The sequence below is a fragment of the Anas platyrhynchos genome, chromosome 1, assembly GCF_047663525.1.
Source record: "Anas platyrhynchos isolate ZD024472 breed Pekin duck chromosome 1, IASCAAS_PekinDuck_T2T, whole genome shotgun sequence".
In the NCBI taxonomy this organism is placed as follows: domain Eukaryota; kingdom Metazoa; phylum Chordata; class Aves; order Anseriformes; family Anatidae; genus Anas; species Anas platyrhynchos.
Window position 1 is genome coordinate 82742304 of NC_092587.1, and position 19857 is coordinate 82762160.

At 39.1% G+C, this 19857-nt stretch overlaps 1 protein-coding gene across 2 annotated transcripts in view; it reads left to right on the forward strand.

Annotated features, from left to right (window-relative positions):
- Positions 1-887: 887 nt before the first annotated feature.
- Positions 888-19857, forward strand: part of KPNA1 (karyopherin subunit alpha 1) — a 54811-nt gene continuing 35841 nt past the window's right edge. Inside the window, exons 1-6 of one of the 2 annotated variants that reach the window (XM_027449713.3) lie at positions 888-1020; positions 12581-12714; positions 14727-14834; positions 16678-16777; positions 17363-17457; positions 18591-18722. In XM_027449713.3, coding sequence (XP_027305514.2) covers positions 12586-12714; positions 14727-14834; positions 16678-16777; positions 17363-17457; positions 18591-18722 — 564 coding nt within the window. In that variant the 5' untranslated portion in view covers positions 888-1020; positions 12581-12585. Of the gene's footprint in view, positions 1021-6142; positions 6163-12580; positions 12715-14726; positions 14835-16677; positions 16778-17362; positions 17458-18590; positions 18723-19857 lie in introns of those variants that run through there. The other variant, XM_072043586.1, reaches the window with a different exon arrangement.

The following is a 19857-nucleotide window of genomic DNA, read 5'->3' on the forward strand; positions in this document are numbered from 1 at the left end:
CAGAAATGAAACTATCCTCTATCTTAATTTCATCAGAGAAGGTGACAGAAAACAGGAATTTATCTTTTTTACCTGCAGCACACCATTTGTATTAGCTCGGCTTCATCTGAAACTATACTCTCAGCAAAAAACGGGCGAACTTACAGATATTTGTTGCCACCATTACCTGTGCTAATTTGACTCAAGATACCTCAGGAACATCAACCAGCAACCAGACCTCCCACTGCAGTACAGATGTGTTTGCTGGTGGGATGGAAGAAATGTGACTGCTTTGAGAAGAACGAGTAACTTATTTATTTTGTGAGGCAAATACTGCTGGACAAAGCTGTTGAATGTATGCTTTATTCTCCCTTATCTCAATTTTATGGGTGGAAACACTGTGCCGTATGGACGTCCTATGAAACGTATGTTATCTGTGTGATATGTATATGCACATACGCATGTAAATACACATGTGCATGTACATACTGTACGTATATAGATGTGTAGCTGTAGGTGTAGCTGTAGATATGTGCGTGTTCATACTGTATATACACAGAGGTACAGCTGTATACCAGCTGCCATGCATATGGAATATGGCCTTTGTTGGGCTGTGACGGGGCAGGGCAGAGACGGGGCAGGGCAGAGACGGGGCAGGACTCCCCCTGCTGCTTGGGATACACACATCCCGTATCGCACCCGCGCCTATCCCAACACACCCACCAGTCGCGACATGGCCTATCCACCACTCTCCAGACTACAACCCCCAGCACACTCTGCGCGCCTTCCTACGGCTGCGCCGCATTGTGCACAACGCCGCGCTGCATGCCGGGACTTGTAGTCTTCCCGCAGCCTACCAGCTCCTACCCCGCCGGAACGCCTCCCCCTCCCAGAGCACCCCGCGCTGGGGCCGGAAGCTGCGCGGCTCGCCGTGCGCACGCGCACTGCCGCCCGCAGCCAGCGCCGGGCAGGCAGGGAGGGAGCGGCGCTCCGCGCGCCTCGGGCCCCTCAGCAGCCAGCGCCGGGCCGGGCCGGCCGCAGGTGGGAGCGGAGGGGACGGGAAGGGAAGGGAAAGGACGGGAAGGGACGGGACGGGGCCGCCGGAGCGGAGCCGGGAGCCGAGCGGGCCCGGCCCGGTGCTGAGGGAGCCCCCGGCGTGCGCGCGTGCAGCGGGCGGGCGGGGCGGGGCGGGGCGGGCCCGGCGGGAGGCCCGCGCCTGGAGCACGGCCGCAGCCACCGGGCCCGGCCCCGCCCCGCCCCCGGCTCCCGGCTGCGATCGTGCCTGGCCCGGCAGCCCCGGCACCCCCATGTCCGTCAGGGGCACGGCGCTGGGAGGGGGCCGCGGCCGGCCGCGTGGGGCAGGGGCTGCCGCGCGTCTCCTCAGCCTCGTGTGTTTATTTGTTATTTATCTGCCCTTCGTGCTCGGCGGGGGCTCGCCCCCATTCATACTCGTGGAGCGCGGCTCCCTCGTAGCGGGATGCTTGGGGTGGTGGTTTTGTGCTTTGCCTCTTGAGGGCGTTTAGTGAAAGCTGAAACTCCAGGCTGGAAGTGCGCGGCGTGAGCTGTGACAACACCGGGCTGCCGCTTTGCAAAATTCCCAAATGGAATTCTGCATTTAGTACTTTCCTCATCTTTTTTTATCCAACTTTCTATTTCTCTAGATACATATTTTTTTTTATTCCCTGACGTATATTCTGCTCTAACTCCTTAACGTTAATGACAGACGTAACAAGTTGAGATGCGTCTGTGGGCTATCCAGAGATGGATTGCGACTTTACACCCAGCAGCTAGCTGTTTGAAATCCCTTTTGTATAAACTGGAACGGTATGGCAATTAATAGTTCGAATCAGACGGGGCTTTGGTATGTCCGTCCTTGTTTTTATTATGTTGCACTCTCTGGCGCGTTAACGCATTGTGCTGACATATGAAGGAGCTAGTTCAAAGCAACTTTGTTTCTACTGGAACTACAGTTGCACCTTTAATTGTGTTTGAGATGTGCCCAAAGGCACAGGGAAGATGAGCAGTAGCTTGAGGCATGGTAATGTAAGATGATGTGGGAGGTAGAGGTTCTCGCAGTGGGGTCCCCTGCCAGAATTTTTCAAATAGTTGTAGTAATGCTTCAGCTCCAAGAGACTATCACTGTTACTGAGACTGTAACTTCCCCCTGAGGTTTCTAAACAGTGCCTTTGTCACATCCCATCTCTAACTCCAGCTCTGTACCAGGACGTTTCCCTTTGCTATCAGTGTGCCACCCATTGTTTTTTCCTGATGCGTTCCCAGTGTTAAAGTGTTCAGACCTGGCTTGCCTTGGTGGTCCTGTCTGCGCACTGAGCTCAGTGCTGCTCACTGTGCAAGTCACGGGCCTTCCAGTTTAGAAAGGGAAAGGCAGCAATAGCTCATTTCAACAGCACTGAGAAAAGATGCTATTACAACAAAAAGCGTTAAACTTTTCAGATATTGTACAAGTTCCTGAAATGCTCTTTATAGACACTAAAGTGTAAATGTTTATTTAACTGGATTGTTTGACAGCTTTATTACAACTTCGGTGTTTCCGTACAGTGCTACAGCGCTTCTTTCTTTTCCTTTTTTTTCTTTTTTCTTCTGTTGAATAAGTTGAAGTGAACAGAATGGTATGTTTTATTTTAGCCTGTTTGTATATAGCAGGCTTGCTTTGATGTCTTTGTTTCTTTCTTCTTGAGATTGTGGATTTTTCTCAGATGTTTTTCATGTCTTGGAGGGGCAAATGGGCCTAACTCATGTCCTTAAGAACACAAAAGGAAACCGTCTTTAAAGGCAACTGTAAAGGTTGAAAAAACTGTGGAAAGAAGTGTGAGATTAATGGAGCCAAAACAGTGCCCTCCAGAAAAATGAAAATCAAATTTATGTGAAAAAGCATAACATGTAACAGTTAACCATGATTCGCATCACCTATTTTGTATTTGATTGGTTCTAATTTAAATTAGAAACAGGAGCGGAAATGAAACAGCAGCAGTAAGTAGCTAAATTTAGTCGATTTGTTTAAATACTTCAGAAGGGCAAAGAGAGTAAGTGTGCACAGGAGTCTAATAGGCTAGGAGCGAGTCAAGAAAAATAAAAGACAATAAGGGAATTACTCATTTGAGAAAACATTATGAGAGGTTAAAATATTTGAACAAGAGGTTCTGGAATGATGTCATAGACAAACAACAAGTTAGAAAGACCAGGCCACCTCTTCTTTGAGAGAACAAGAACTAAAGATGAACTGATAGGAAAATTATTCAGCTTCATGAGAAGACACTAAACATAACTCCTTGTTTAAATAATACAATAATAATAGAGAAAAAAATCCCCGTATAAACTTCAGAGATAAGTGGCAATGATCTGATAGCAAGTCATCTTTTTTTCTGCTCTCAAAAAAAATAAAAAATGTGTCCATAGTCTGTTACAACTTTTGAAGTCAAATGAGTAATGGATTAAATTGGTCTGTTTTATATCCAGGCATGAGTGTGGGATTTTCATGATACAAAATGCAACAGCAAGATAGAAGTCTCACAGAAATATCGGTGCTTTTGAATTGTTTTGAAGATGGTAGGGGAACTCTGTAAAAACAGCAAAAAGGAGTGTAAAGTACTTGGTGAAATCCTCCAGTACGTAGAAAAGCTGCAGAGCAATAGGACTGGAAATCATATTATGCCAACTCATGAATGTCTCAAACTGTACTAAATGTGTGAATTCAGTAATTTATTATGAAGAAAGAAAAAGTAGGGGTCGTCTAGGCAGGTGATGGACAGTGAATTTCCTTTCACCATAAATTTTGGGTTTAAAAATTATGTTAGTAGTAGGTGTAGGAAGAAGTGGTAGGAAGTAGTGGTGAATCAGACGTAACTTTTCTATTTATCCATTCATGCTGTAAAGGGGTAAATGGAGTTTGGAACCAGAATAAATCTTGTATTGGGATGAAGTTAATATTTTCTTGAAACATTATTAATGCTCAGTGTCACGAGGAGACAGAATCTAAAAGCATTAGAACTGAAAGAAACAGGACCGTGTTCCTGGGTGTGTACCCAGAGTTACACACTGAGTTGTAAGCGTATCTCGTAAGATTTTAGTTAGCTAGTCACCAACTGCTGAAACTATCTTTATGGTCTAGAATAGTTATTCTTTCTTTTCCTGCTTTTATTTGGTAGTTTGGGTGGCTCGCCAGGCTCAGCAGGAGAATTCATATGTTCTGTGAGAATTGAACCAGTTTGACAAGCGAGGATTTATTTTATTTTACAATCTGGGTTTGATGTTGAGATGATAAGAGTTGCTGGCTTTGGAATTAAATATCCTGTGGCTAAACATCCTGAATGTATTTATCTCCAAAGAAGGCACTGTAAGCCTACTAAATCCAGTGCTGAGGTTACACCTGACACAAAGTGCACCTGTTGGTGTATGAAGATGTCACTTTGGTGAACAAACCACTTTTTGGTTGCAAAAAAAACCACAAAGTACCTTTAAGAAATACCAGATAATAATTTTGTCATTATCATTAAACTGTTAATTATTATTTTTTTAAAGTAATATGAAGCAGGATGAAGTTGCCTCTTAAAAGATGTAGGACTCCTTTGTAGCTAACGCATACATGGTAGCCTGTTTAACTGTCTGTATGTTCTCAATTTATTATTACTTTTGTATTAAATGATTGGAAAGGAGATTTGCGTTCATTGGGTTTAGGAGCAGGTGGTAGGAGGGATGCTAGGCGCCAACGCCGGGAGGCAGAGCCAGCATCCTCAAGCTTTAAACTTCTTGGGCGTTTTGGCTTGGTGTGGCCGATCCATCTGTATTATGAAACTCTTTCAGTTGCTGATGTCCAGAGCTCGTACGCATTCTGCAGAATTTTGGCTTACTGTTATTTTGTGCAGTTACAATTGCCATTGGTGTCCAATTACCCGGAAGAGCTTTGGGCACATTTCATACCTTTCATAATGCTGAGTCACAGCAACCAATAAATTTGTCGGAGGCAAATTTGTCATCAGGGGATACAAGAGAGAGGTTTTGTTTCAGTGCCTGCGGTCATTCACAACCCCAAATAAAAGTTACTTGAAACTACAAATCGAACTTAGTTTATTTTTTAACCTAATTTGTTTAAGATTGTATGGGATTTCTTATTTTCATGATACGGAGTGCTGAAAGGTTCATGCTTGTTCTCTTGCAAAGAATGTTTAGGACACGTTAAAAATTTTATGATGACTTTTTTCCAGCAGACAACAACTGTCAAATTACATAGATACCTATTGGACTATTATTTTTCAAATGGCCTAGTTTTTAGAGAAAATACAGAAAATATATTGTGGGTCAGCTCGTTCTGTAAAGTGTGGGGAGGAGGTGCTGTAATCTTAATGAAAATAAAAATGAATCTATGCTTTAAAAGAAAAGCATTGCACTTTAATTTATTAATAGGAGTAATCACTTTTGTTGTTTCATGTACGTGGTCACGTTAGCATAAAGTTATTTTTTTAATGTTAACATAATCCTATGTGGTTGAAAAGTTTAATTCCCCATCACTAGCTGCTTTGTTTTATGGCTTGTGGGAACTTTTTGGTTGATTGTTCGCTCTGGGTTTATAGAAATCAGCATTCATTTAAACAGATTTGTGTGCACTGCAATGGCTTTGAATGCAGCAGAAAAAACCTGTGTTTGTTATTCAAATCAGACAGGCCCTTTTAATAAATTCCTAGGTGTTTTCCTTTTAAGTTCCCCTGACTTTAAGAGTGAGTGTTTTTTGGCCCTCTTGTTCAAATTAAAAGGTTTCCAAAACTTTGGAAGCTGTATCTGTTGTCTCATTAAGTCAAAACGGACCTTTAAAAAATGGGACTAAAACCACATCAGAAATAACTTGGTGATAGTGAATCTGCAATGGAGTACTAGGTATACTGCGTCCATCTATCTTTTATTGTTTTTTCTTCTTCAGTAAAACTGTTTTCTAATAAACCTCTGAAGTGCCTTACTACTTAATCTCTCCAGTGTTGCTTACTTAAAAAGCAAAACCACATAACAAAAAAGCCACCACAAAAATGTAATCATTAAACTTCTTAAGATTGGCTGAAGTGACCAGTCCTGTGGGTGTGTCTGCACTTAAAAAGTAGTCCAGGCTGGTGTGCCAGATCTCTTCCGAGACAACACCAAGTGCCAAGTAACTCTGTTAGTTCTTTTGCTGCAACCGTGAGTATGCTTCCTTGATTTTTTTTTTGTTTCTTTCTGTGTGTTTTTCAGTGTGATAAAGGAAGATTAGGGGTTGGCAAGCTGATGTTTGCCTACCTTTGGGGACATCTAAAAAAATAAATAAATCTGCAAACCCCATCTATGCTTTTGTGAGTGCAGAAGATCTTTCTGAAGGCTACCTGGGAACATGCTAAATTGACCCTTCAGGTTTAGTTGTTTCACAAAAACACCTTTGTATTTTTGTTTTTATTGCATTACATTTTCATTTTGTTTCTGCCTTTTTTTTTTTCCTTCTCGTGGAAGATGAGAAATCCTTGAAATGTGTCATCCCTACAAACTTGACATCAGGTCTTCTCCATATCGTTCTTACAGTGTAGCCTATTTTCTATCTCTGTTTGCTTTTCAGCATGTCTGTTATATTAGTGTAACAGTCAATATTGAGCTTTTTAATTAGTCTGTAATTTGATGTTTCACATTGTGCGAAATTGTCCCTCTTCTCAGGCTTTGTTATAATTGACTTAAGGTTGACCTTATTTTGGGCAAGTAGCAGCCAAACTTGCTAAGTGGCCAAAGAGCAGCGAGAACATGCTGTGTTTATTGTAGATGAAGTGGATCAATACCTGGTTTACTATCGTACAGATTTATAAAGCTGCTAAGACAGAAGCGATTGTGAATTAACTGGTGATGGATGATCTTAAAGGTCATTTCCAATCTAAATGATTCTCTGCTTCTATGGAAGCAAATTAATCGGTGCATAATAAAGCAGATTTGAAAGAAATGGAGACGGGCGGGAATTCCATGCTGAAATCCCCTCACTACTTCCATGTTTTGACAACAGCTTCCTAAGACTCTGAACCCTGGTTCAAGGCTTTAGGTTCTATCCAAATTCAACCATGAATGTTACGTTGCATTTGAAACTCCTGTAATTTTTGACCTCTTGGCTGTCAGAAGGTGGCTCCTGCTTGTTCCTCTGTGAGGTCTGCTGTTGGAGTGCGTGTCCCTGCCGTGCTACATACACTGAGGTCTGTCCTTCCTTCTAGTGAGTAGGGCTTGTCTGCTGCTGCAGCTTTCTCAAGCCACAGAACATTCAGAACATTCATCTCACGCGATCATTTTGTTTCCTAGTTAGTGCTAGTGTTTGAACTATCGTCATCAAAAGTTGCTTTGCAGGTCTTTACAAATACTCTACTTGTTCTTTTATAGTCCTTGTGAGACATATTTTGCAATTTCGCTTTATAGCTGGAGAAAGTTAAGCTAAGGTTTTAGAAATGGGCTGTGTTGTGCTTGAAGAATAGCTTCTTGGAGCTTAGTTAAATATACTTTCCTCTAGTTGTCCCGAGCTTACAGCAGTCTGAGGCCTTTGGAAATTAGAAATCAATGCCTTGTCCCTTCAGTTTCTACTGATGGGCATTCCATAGACTCCAAAGATTTAACAAAAGAAGCAGATACAGCCTCACCACAATGTCAGTTTTTCAAGCAACAGGAGAGAGATGTCAGCCTACTGATATTCTGTATGTTCTTTTTTTTCCTCAGATAACACTGTCAGCAGTGCAGAGACTTGGTGGATGTTGTTGCATCTCTCTAGCATGATGTCAAATGTAGGATGCTGCATAAAAGTTTTTCCAGGGAAATAGCATTAATCTCTAGGTAGTATTTGTATCATTATACACCATATATTATTCATGGTTTTACTATGAAGACTGTGCCTGTCTTTATATGTCTATATACTAGGAAGTTTTCTGTCACTTGCAAGAAAGCTGACAGCTTATTTCCTAAATATTTAAATAATTCTCTGAGTATCCTGAACCTGTTGCCTTCAAATTGGCAAAAAGCAAAATAGCAAGGCTTTCTAAAATAAACACTTTGCGGGTAAAAAAATACACCTGTGGTCAAAATGTTGGATTTGTTGGCTGATGAGAGTAACGAATAACCAGGTGCTGCATTCAGGGTGGTTGCTTTTTTTTTTTAAAAAAAAAAAAAAAAATATTTTTTTTCTTTTTTTTTTAAAAAAAAGAAAAAATAAGAAATTAAAAAAAAAAAAAGATTAAAAAAAAAAAAGAAAATTTTTTTAAAAAAAAAAAAAAGATTGATATGTTCCCAGTCTCTCATTAAGAGTAACCAAAAAATCTCTGCTGGTGGGAATAGCCAAGGGTGTTAGTCATGTGGTGTTCTTTCTAGTGGTACCTGCAATTCTAGTGACAGTGATATCTAGTTTAACAAGACAAGTTCATTTTTGTCCCTCTTTTAGATGATTGATACTTGATTTAAGAAGGCAGGGAGTTCCTTTTTGTCCCTGTATAGGTGATTGCTTGGGACAAGGCAGGTCATTGCAACGTGTGACATTTCACAGTGCAAACCGAAGTTCTTTGACTTGACTAGCGAGGAGAAATGCAATACTTTTCCTTTCCCTAGAAATTTGTGCTCTGATCACCTCCGCTTTTGGTATGGCCTTTGTCTCGATAAGCAAAAGAAACAGGGAACATCGTTTCCTTAGTGAATGCAGACACTAAGGAATAGATGGTGTTTTTTCATTTATTAAAAAATACTTTTTTCATGGTAGCTAAATTGAGGAGGGGGTCATATGGGGTTGGGCTGGTGCTGCACAAAAAGTCAAAGAGTACATCATGAAAACTCCCTGGGTCACCAAAGATTTTTATCTATAGACAGGAGTATCCAGAAATGTGGAAAATACTATGCTATCTTTAGGAAAGAAGAGATTCGTAGAACATTTCCATGACAACCACCACAGACTTTCACCAGAGGGAGCATTAATTTTGATAGTTCAGAGAAGATCCAGGATTTACTATGAAGAACTCGCCATGGGCGAATTTAAAGTGACCATTGGAAGATTTTCAGTTAAGCTGCAACAAAGCTGCTGGAGACGAGTGAGAAGTATTCCCCTCTCTGGTTTAGTGTGAGGGAAAGACTACATCCTGAAAAATGGAAAAGGATCTTTACAGAAAGTAATTCTTGGGTGACTGTAATGACCAACATACATGTAAGATTGTTTTATTTTCACTCCTAAAGAAAAAAAAGCGTGCTCACATGGAATAGGTCTAAAGATGCTGGCAGTAGATGTGGGAACCAACAGAAGAACTGTGTTACTTTAGACTGAGGTTTAGGAGCTATTGAGGGTATTATAGAGCCCTTTAGGAAATAACTTTGGATTGAATAACTGTACCAATTAGAGATATAAAATGGTTGTATGGCCACGCGTTGGGACTTTGTTGATATGCTGCCGGTTAGGGACTACTGTGAAATAATTACTGAATTCATTACTACTTGAATTTGAGAACTTCCAAATGCTGAAGGAAGCTTAATTTCTCTGCCTTTAATTGGAAAAAAACTGTCTTCCTAGTTATTTGGTGGGAATGTGTAGGAAGATTTTACTCCGATGTAATACGCAATATGCTTGTGAAAGGATTTTAAGTGTACCGATTGCTCAGAAAATAGAGGGGGTTAGTCAGCAAAGGCTTGCTTTGTCTTGGGAGTAAGAAATAAGCTTAGCCAAAATTTACAGCTAAAGCTTGTAGAGGATGTCGTTTCTGAAGTTCTAAACATAAAAGAGAACGGGAAAATGTGAAGCCTTTAGGTAGAGCAGTTGAGGTAAAGTCAGAATTCATATAATAAACTAATAAAAGCCGTGCCTGTATTTTCAATAAAGATGATAAATAACGCAACAGGACAAGGCTGACAGAGCTAAATGGAAGTTATTTCCTCAAAGCCAGAAACAAATTTGAAAGGAACTGATATATTAAGGTGTGAGATAGACATAAACGAGGTAAAAAAACATATATGAGGAAGAAGAGTATGATAAGGAAACTTGTTGATGATGAAGCTGGATTACGTCACTGGTATTTAGAAATATCGGAACATCATATGGAAGGACTGCATAACAGTAATGAGGTGAAATTAGTAATAAGAAATGAAGATGATAAATGTCAAGGATTTCTATAAACTGTGAGCTTTTATGGACTGAAAGTGAAAATGTGGAGTGATCACAGGACTATCGAAGTCCTGAAATCCCCAGCGAAGGCAAATCTGATCTTGTGAGTTTAAGATGTTTCAGATAAAAGCACAGAATGATTAGTAATGTCCCAGGAGGCTGGAGATTTTATCTGGGCTATTGTGTGTGCCTGTGTTCATGTTCAAGGGCAGATTGACTAGGGTGGCTACAAAGCCTTTTTTTTTTTTTTTTTTCCCTGTTATATGTGTCCTTTTAGCTTGTGTTTTCCAACTGGTAATTTAGTTAATTTTCTCGACTCTAAAATATATAAAATATTGGCCTGTATATTAACAGTTAAAACAGTAGAGCTCAGGGCTCCCACAAATAGTTTTTCTGTTTACTGAGCAGGTAGTAGGCATTTGAAAAACCTAAAACCAGGAAACACATAATGTTATTGCCAAGCATATTGAAAGAAATGTGAAAACTTTAAGCTTAGACACCTAAACACATGAAGAATATAGTCTCTTAGGAAGAATGCAGCTGTTACGAATGATGTAGGGAACTTCTGGAGTTCTGAGATTGTGATTTTGTAGGATTTTCAGTTAAAAAGAAGCTATTTTAGGAAGAGTCCTTACAGCAGAATTAGGTTGCTGAATTGCCTATGTGATCGGGCTTTCATGTTTCATTCAGTGCTACCTGTGACTGGCTGGTCTTGAATGCAGTAGTGTTGTGTTTATTAGCAGTGTTCAAATGTTGCCTAGTGGAACACAGCTTGAAGGGATACCTGAAATGTCTTCTGAATATCAGGATTTTTATACGTGATTGTCAGATATCAGTGACTTTAAAAAGAGGCTCTAATAAGAAACGCATTTGGCTATCCTCTGTTTTTAATCTCTAAAAACTCTTTGTGCTAACAGAAAGGAGGTTAGAGTAGACTCTGGTATACATCTGATATATTTTTAAAAAGGTAACCAACGCTATTGAGAATTTTTGTACACCTGTGTTGCTCCATTTTAAAATAATGTGCACAACAGATCGTTTGTCACCTGGTGATTCTGTGCTTATGGAATTTGAAGTGGGTAGAGTATCTAATACAATATGCTAGGACATTTGAAAGAGACCTTTAAAAGTCCTGAAGAGCCACTTTATATGTAGTATAGTTTCCTAAATTGCATATTACAGAGCTTCAAAGATTTACAACATACTGCACATTCTGTACCCGCAGGAAGATTCATGGGAATACGGAGAGATTTTAGAATTCTATTCCTAACGTTGTTTGGATTTAAATGGGGGATGGAAGAGAATCACAGAATGGCTCAGGCTAGAAGGGACCATAAAAATCATCTAGTTCCAACCCCCCTGCCGTAGGCAGGGACCCCATCCACTAGATCAGGTTGCTCAGGGCATCATCCAACCTGGCCTTGAACACCTCCAAGGATAGGGCATCCACAACCCCTCTGGGTAACCTGTTCCAATGTCTCACCACCCTCTGAGTGAAGAATTTCCTCCTAAACTCTAGTCTAAATCTCTCCTCTTTTAGTTTAAAACCATTCCTCTTTGTCCTGCCATTATCTGATGGAGCGGAGTCACTCTTTGTCTCTTTTGTAAGTCCCCTTTAAGTCCTGAAAAACTGTAATAAGATCACCCCAGAGTCTTCTCTTCTTTAGGCTGAACAGCCCCAGAAGTAGTAGCAGAGTGGAGCATGGAGGGTAGAGACCTGATCCACAGCCCATTTGGTTTAAGGGTAGTCTTTCAACTCAGTTTTATAGCTATTGATTTATGCTAAGTAACTCCAAAGTGCATCGTTGTACATGTGAAAATTGTCAGGAGGTGATATTAATTTTGATCTACTGAGTTACATAGGAAAACTGGCAATTGGAAATAATAGACTCAAGAAAGGCTCTTCTGTATAAACAGTAACAGGATTGCAGTCTGGGGGTGAGGAAGAGGGGTAAGAATGGCACTTCTTTTTGCAGAAGCAAGTCTTTTCAGTGGGTAAACTATCCTTGCCTGAGATGTGTCTGTCTCCATTTAATTTTTCTTGTAGGTCTTGTCTGGATTGAAGGAACATGAGATTGTGTTGAATTAATTGAAAATGTGTATTTGAAGTGCGGGAAGCCTCTACTGACTTCCAAAGTGAATTAAGCTAAGAAGGAGCTAAGATTACTTCACTTCTGAGTGAATCTCAGAAGAATCTCAGTTCCTTCTTAATAAAACAGTTCACTTATGTCTTGCAATCTCAAAGTGTAAAATAAAAGATTGGTGGTCTGATGTGGAAAAACTGGCACACTGAAGTGTAAATTCTGTAAAGTCATTTTACACCTTCAAAGTTATTAGAAGTTAGGTGGCAGGTTATAGGGAGGCAGCAGCTGGAAGTGCATGGAGAGGTTCTACAGAAACAGACCATAAACGAATGTGTTGTTGAAGAGTAATCATTCTCTGACTGATTCTGTTTTTAATTGCAATTTAAAGGAATCATGACGACCTCAGGAAAAGAGAATTTCCGACTGAAGAGCTACAAGAACAAATCTTTGAATCCTGATGAGATGCGCCGCAGGCGGGAGGAAGAGGGTCTTCAGCTACGGAAGCAAAAAAGAGAGGAGCAGGTACTGTACTACAGTTGTGACAACCATAACCAGTTGTTAAACATTTGTGTCTTGCACTGTCTACTTTTTTTGCTTCTCTCAAAGCTGCTTTGCTTGATTGTTCTTGCCCTGTCAAGTTCATATGTGGTCAGTCTGAAATCGGTCACTTGCAGACTGTACTGCCTCTTCTTCAGGAAGTACAAAATGTGAGGGTGCTCATCATCCACTCAAGTGTAAGATTGACCAGAGCAGCTTGGAAATAATGGTGATTTCTGGAAAGCTGTCTGACCTTGCGCTGGAGGTAGTTGAGGAATCCTTTTTTTTTTTTTTTTTTTTTTCACTTTTATTTTCTGCTAGCTGAGTTGCGGTGGCTCTAATCTTCATTTAAACAGTGGTAAGGCGAAATGAAAAGAAAAAATTTTTATCCATGTTGAGTTAAAACAAAGATAGTGACATGCTTAGGTTTGGAATGGTAGGTCAGCTCTGTAATCTGTTCCATTCAATATCCTTTTCATAGTGTCAATACCAGGCACTTTAAAGGAAAGTCTCTAGTTAGGGAAGAATTCTGAGAGGGAATTGCAAGATTTCTTGTTGGAGGTTTTAACTGGGAACAGCAGGCAGTATTTCCAGACCACTGGTAGTACAGAATGTACTTGGTCTTATCTGTAAAGCTGATACTAAATTAGGAAAATGAGGAAGTCATTTTAGGAATCTCTTATCTGTGCCTCTGACCTCTCTTTTACCTGATTACCACAGGTTGCCTAAATAAAGCGTAGTAGTACTTTTATTCTCTTAAAGAAAATTGTAGGTCCTATCTGGACAGACAGTGCAGTGGAAGTGGAGCTGCAAGCAGTCTTTTGTTATGTTCCTTTACCACTGCAACAGTTTCAAACCTAATGTGCAGGTACTTCTATTTTTATGTATTTGGCACATGGGAGTGTCAGTGGGATGCATGACTGGCATTGAGGATGACAGAGCTAACATTGCACCTGCTAGTTAGAGCTGTGGTTTAATTATGTGAGGGAACCTGCTTTACTCTTTGACTTGCTTGTTTTCGTTTGTACTCAGTTTTGTATTCTGATATTTTTAATATATTCTTTGTTTTATTGTCTTAGCATTGATTTTGCATTTTCAGCCTCTGTGGGGAGAATCTTTTGACCTTTTATTGAAGCTTGTTCAAAGTCCTCTTTTTTTTACTTGGCTTTATATCCCACAAAAACAATCTCAAGCATCTGAATTTTTGCATAAACTGCCAACATGTAAAATTTGGCTTAGGTTTGTATATGAGCAGTGTTTGAAAAGCTTTGGGTGGGCACATTGTCCATTAGCCTGGAAGGAACAGCACTTCACAAGGATGCCTATCACTGAACTGGGGCTGGTGTAAATGTACCAGTTTTGCATACTTTTTTTTTCTCCAGAGAAGACTGAGAGAAATAAGCAGCAGGTTGGTGTCAGGGCTCTGTCTTGGCTTCCCTCTTTAGTGGTGTAAATCTGACGTGGCTCAGTGCTGGAGTCTTGTTTCCTGAACGCAGAGGAGGAACCTGACAGGCCATGCAGCACTCCTCAATCCATCTTGTCATTTGTCATAATGTTTCTTCCAGTGAGACAGCTGAATTGAGAAGCCGTAGCCTCTCTTTCTCCTGACGTCTCTGTCTACCTCCTTTATGTGATAGCAACCAAATTCTGTTCATCCCAATATCATATCTTTAGACTACTCTCAAATGATTATCGCCCAGAGTCTTCTCTTTTTCACAGTAACTCAATTATCCCAGTCTCAGTAGCTGTTCTGCAGGTATTTGTTATACACAACAATTTTTCAGGTTTTTTAATATGAGCCTCCCCTGCTAACCTTGGGGTGGGCAAGAAATCAATTGCCTGGAAGCTAGAGATAGCTGGAACGTGGAGAGTGGGCAGTGAGTGGGCTTCTTTTCAGGTGATACTGTATATAGTTTTTACTATGCATAATATGACATGTCATGTTTATGTTGGCCCTCAGTTCAACACTGCTTTTATTAAATATTTTTTCTCTTTAGTTGTTCAAACGGCGAAATGTTGCAACAGCTGAGGAGGAAGCGGAGGAGGAAGTTATGTCAGATGGTGGCTTCCATGAGGCCCAAATGAACAACATGGAAATGACTTCTGTAAGTGTTGAGACAGGATTATTGTTCATTGAAACTGAGCAGGTCTGTCATGCAGTGACTTGAGGGGAGCAGAATTGCACAAAATTGTGGAAAACTTGAAGAGCTTATGGACAACTTGCAAACACCTGTATCAGTAAACTGACCTGAAACAGATTATGTTATGGGTAGAGCGAGTGGTTGCTCAGGGGATATGCCTTCAAGAAAATGAAATAACATTGTTCCAATCAGGCTGATCACTTCTTGGTTTTGATGTTGACCGATATTGGTAATTTTATCAACTTCTGCCCAGAGTTGTGTGTTTTTTAAATATGAAAGTCATAATGCTTGAAACATGGAAATACAAATGTGTCAATGTGTTCTTGCAATCTGGAAAGTAAAAAGAGGCTGGCTGGAAATCTCTGTCAGCAAACATTCAAGTGGCAGAAATTTAAACCAGAATGTTGGAAACATAGCTAGACCTGTTTAGCTATCTGCAAGTGTCCTTGAACTCCTTTCAAAGCTGGAATTTCATCCTGCAGGAAAGCATTGTTTTAGCAGATATTTATTTTTTTCTGATTTTTTCATTTCTTTACTGCAGTCTTCTCCCTGTGAAGGAAAATGGTAAGGGATTCAGGCTGTAACAGGGAGGTTAAAGAAAAATAGGACTCAGTGTGGACTGTAAAGTTTGATCTTTGATCTTCGTATTTGTTTTTGTGTTCAGAGTATGCTTTGATGGAAATCAGGATGCTTTTGATTACTGCTGGTGGTTAGACCAGTCTTGAAAATTACTCGAGAGAAATGCCTATAATATGGTAGATAACTAATAGAATATATTGTTTTATTCTTCAAGATAATCTTAATACATAAGATGAGTCCTACATACCATTTAATTATTTGTATGAAAACACAAACTAAATAGATAGTAAAAAGTAAGGAAAGCCAATCTTATACAGATTAGCATTTTAAATATAAAATAATTTCAGGGTCGAAAGAGTTGGGGATGAAAAATGAAAGATTTAGAAGTACTGCATGTTTTGTTTCCCTACTCTCTGTAAACTGTTTCATGTGATAAAAATCTAGATTTATTCTGTTTTATTACTGGGTTGTAAAAGTACAGACAAAGCTCTAATGTTTTCATTACTGTAATCTATCTTCCTATGTGTTAGGGGGTTTGGATGTGATCTATAGAAGGATTTGAATCAGAGGAAGAAAAAACCAACAACTTCCTTTTCACGGATTTGAATGGGTCAAATGAAATGATACCAGATTCTAACTGGCATAAGAAAAGTCACTGATTTAGTTTAGCCATATTAGTGGAAACCATCAGTAATGTGAAAAACTTAATACTCTATTTGATTATGATGACAAGCATTGGTTTTGTCAATGTTTCTAAAATGACAGTTCCTGTACATTTTGGTGTAAGAGAATGGCTCATGATGTACATGTTGCAGATACCCAAACAATAGCATAATCAGTGTTCTTCTTGCGTAACAGTAATTGCTATTCTAATTTAAACTACTTTTTGTTCAAGCTGACAATTTTACAGTTATTCTAGAGAAAGGGAGATAAGAGAAAAGGGGAGAGAATACCTGTGAGAGATTGTAAGAAGATTTTTTGTGGCATAATTGAGTAAAATCTGAATCTGGGCTTCCAGGAAGAAAGACTGCTCTGAAGTGTTTCTAGTTATGGTAGCTGCACATGTATGATGACTCATTTATTGTCCATACTGGTTCTTATCTAGGTATTTGCTCAATAAGAGAGAAACTTGTTACCATGTTAGCAAATATTCTAACCTTTCCTCCACTAATCCCCAATTTTCTTTTTCTCTTTGTTGCTTTCATTCTCTCCCCTACCTGAATTGTAGAGTGCTGTCATTACGGCTGATATGATTGAAATGATTTTCTCCAATAGTCCAGAACAGCAGCTTTCAGCCACTCAGAAATTCCGAAAACTTCTTTCTAAAGGTAAGGGCTGAAATTACTTGCAGAAAAATGTAAAACAGTCCACGGCATATATTTTGACTTTGATAGCAATTAAGATTGTTTCATACAGTAATGTCTGGATGAAGAATTTCATCCAAACAGTGTTGTTTTCCAAAATGCTAACTAGATGTATTTAATAGTTGCTTTTGCTCTTGAAATCTTTAAAACTATTAAGTGATGCAGATGTGATCTCTGATCTGTAATGTAAGTTAAAGTGTTGTGGACAGCGTCTCTATGGCTTGCATATGCTGCTTTCTAGAAGTTGAGCTCTGCATGCGTGTGCCAAAGTGACATTGCAGATCTGCTGCTGTCAAGTTCGTGTGCCTACATTACTGAATGCATTACTGTTTTGAATTGTGTTACCTTATTATTTCAGAATTCAAGCTGGAGACTTCCTTAGGTGATAGATATTAATCTATTGCCTTTTAATATAGGCAAAGCTGTGTTACAGAAAACTAACATTCAGGAAAGAACAGTCAACATGCCGTTTGATATTTTGATGCAGTAATTTGGGAAATCCCTGGCAAAGAAATTAATATATTTAACTTTGCATTTTATTTTAAATAGAACCAAATCCCCCAATAGACGAAGTCATAAGCACACCAGGAGTGGTGGCAAGGTTTGTGGAGTTCCTCAAACGGAAAGAAAACTGTACATTACAGGTATACGAATATATCTATCTTTCTGTATTATGAAGACATTTGGTGATGTAAATCAAGTAGAAAATGTCAGTACTTTGCTTAATGAGCTATACTTCTCTTGTTCTTCACAAGGATAACACGGCTATTTTATATTGAGGGTTTCTTCAAGACAAATTCCATTTCTAGGCCTCTGATAGGGACAGGAGAAAGAAGTCTGAGTTATGTTGTGTGGTGGCTAATATGGAGCGTTTACACTGACTTTCTTGTGTAACAAAAATCGTTTGAAATGTGGCCTCAAAGAAGGAAAAGCTATTAAACTAAACTGTATTGTTAACCTTTTGTACCAACTGAAAACTGTTTTAATTTTCAGAATTATGACTTAAATTTTTCATTAAATTCTAAAAAGGTTAAAATTAAAATATAAACATAGAAACCCTGCAGCTTGCTTGCTTTGGTTTGAAAAACTAAATTGTGTCTGCTACAATGGTGGTTAATTTGTTTTGGACGTAGTTCTTGGAACTTTGTCTTTTTTCCAGCTCTCCATTTTTTCTCGTAAGTAATGTTTCTTCTGGACTAGTATAAAATGGGAGGAAATTGATCCTCTAATGAAAGAAAGCATTAATAGTTAACTGCTAAATACAATATGTAGTTAAATCAGTGTTCTTTCAAAAGGCATGGTTAATGCGATATTCTTTGAAAAGGCATAAGGCAACACTTTGTTAATGCCATGCAATATCCAAATTTTGGTATGTGGAAATATGCAAACAGGACTTTTCCTTTTTTTTTGTTTCTTACAAAATAAATATATAAATTATAGAAATTACTTTTCAAATTAAGACCAGCAGAATTCTGAAGGTCTGCTAGCTATTTCTGAGGAGTATGTAGACAGTAAGTAAAAGCATGTATCCTAAGTATTTTTCCCCACATGCTGTTTGTATGATGGATTGAATGTGGAAACTCTTCTATGCTAGTGAACATGAAACTGTTTGAGTCTTTGACAATACAGTAGAAGCCTGTAGCACAATGGACTATCCAGTAAAAAATGGACTTTAAAAAAAAAAAAACAAAACCACAAAAAACAAAGCAACACAGTGTTACTTTTTGGTGTGGCACAGAAAGGTCCCAGTAAACTTTCTCTGTACTTTGTTTTCCAGTTTGAAGCTGCATGGGTGTTGACAAATATTGCCTCGGGAAATTCCCTTCAAACTCGAATAGTGATCCAAGCAGGAGCCGTCCCCATCTTCATAGAGCTGCTTAGTTCTGAGTTTGAAGATGTACAGGAACAGGTAGAGATTAAGAATTGTGTTGTTTTTTTCTTCTTTCTTTTTTTTAAAACAAAGAGGTGTACAAGACTAATAAAAGTCCTGTTGCTTTAGAGGAAAGTATATTGTTTGGCAGTTTTGTACAAGAGTCCGTTTCTACCTAGCCTGAGTTTAAGATGCAAGTGTTACTTTTTTGTTTTTCTGGAAATATGTTTAACTACAGCCAATGTAGTAATGCATTTTGATCTCTACTGAGTTAGTGTTTTTCAGCTTACTGAGGAATTCAAGAAACCTTGTTTAAAAATCACTTCAGAGTTGGAAAGATATGTGTATTACTCCTGAAGATAAAACATTACGGGAATCGGTTCTCATGAAATGTAGGAAAAGGAGTCAAAAGTGTAATTAAGCATGCTGTAGGTCTGTTGGATGTTGTCAGAAAAAGGTGGTGAAGCAATGTAGTTTACTAAGCTGATGGTTTTTACTGTGGAAGTCGGGCTGACGTGAAAGAATAGATGTGATCTTTATCCATAAATTCAGCTTGAATGCCTTCCTTACAAATTAGATTAATATCCTTTAAGGCCCAAAGGGGTCAGCATAAAGCACAGACCAAACACTTGACAAAGTAGTTTCCACTTGAGGGCCATAACTCGTATTTGAACTATGTAGGATTTTTAAAAGACATCTAATCTTGCTTTAAGTACTTAAGATGGTGAAATATTAATCATATTGAAGAACAGATTTTCAGCAATTCATAATTGTAGCTTTTACATATATATCTCTATAAATTTGTCTAGCTTTGGGTCCAGGTGTTAGCTCTGTTTTCTTTCCTATAGCTTATAATAGATGATAGTTTAAGCTTTTCTTGGGCAAATGAAATTAAAATCTGAATTCTTATTAAGGATATTTTTTTTTTTGCGTGTGTATGATCCTTTTCTGAACATTTCTTTGTTTCAGTATCTTTTTGTGGTGGTGAAATAACAAGCACTAGTTATTCCAAGTAGTGTTGCTCCATCAATGCTGTTTGCAGAGGTGGTACCTAATATTAACTTCAACTTGATTCTTCCCTGCGTAAATATCCAAGATGTCTTTGAGGGCTCTTTTGCCACAGAGGCTTGCTGTGAGCTTAGGTTAAGCTGATTACCCAGTGTGATCCATTGTT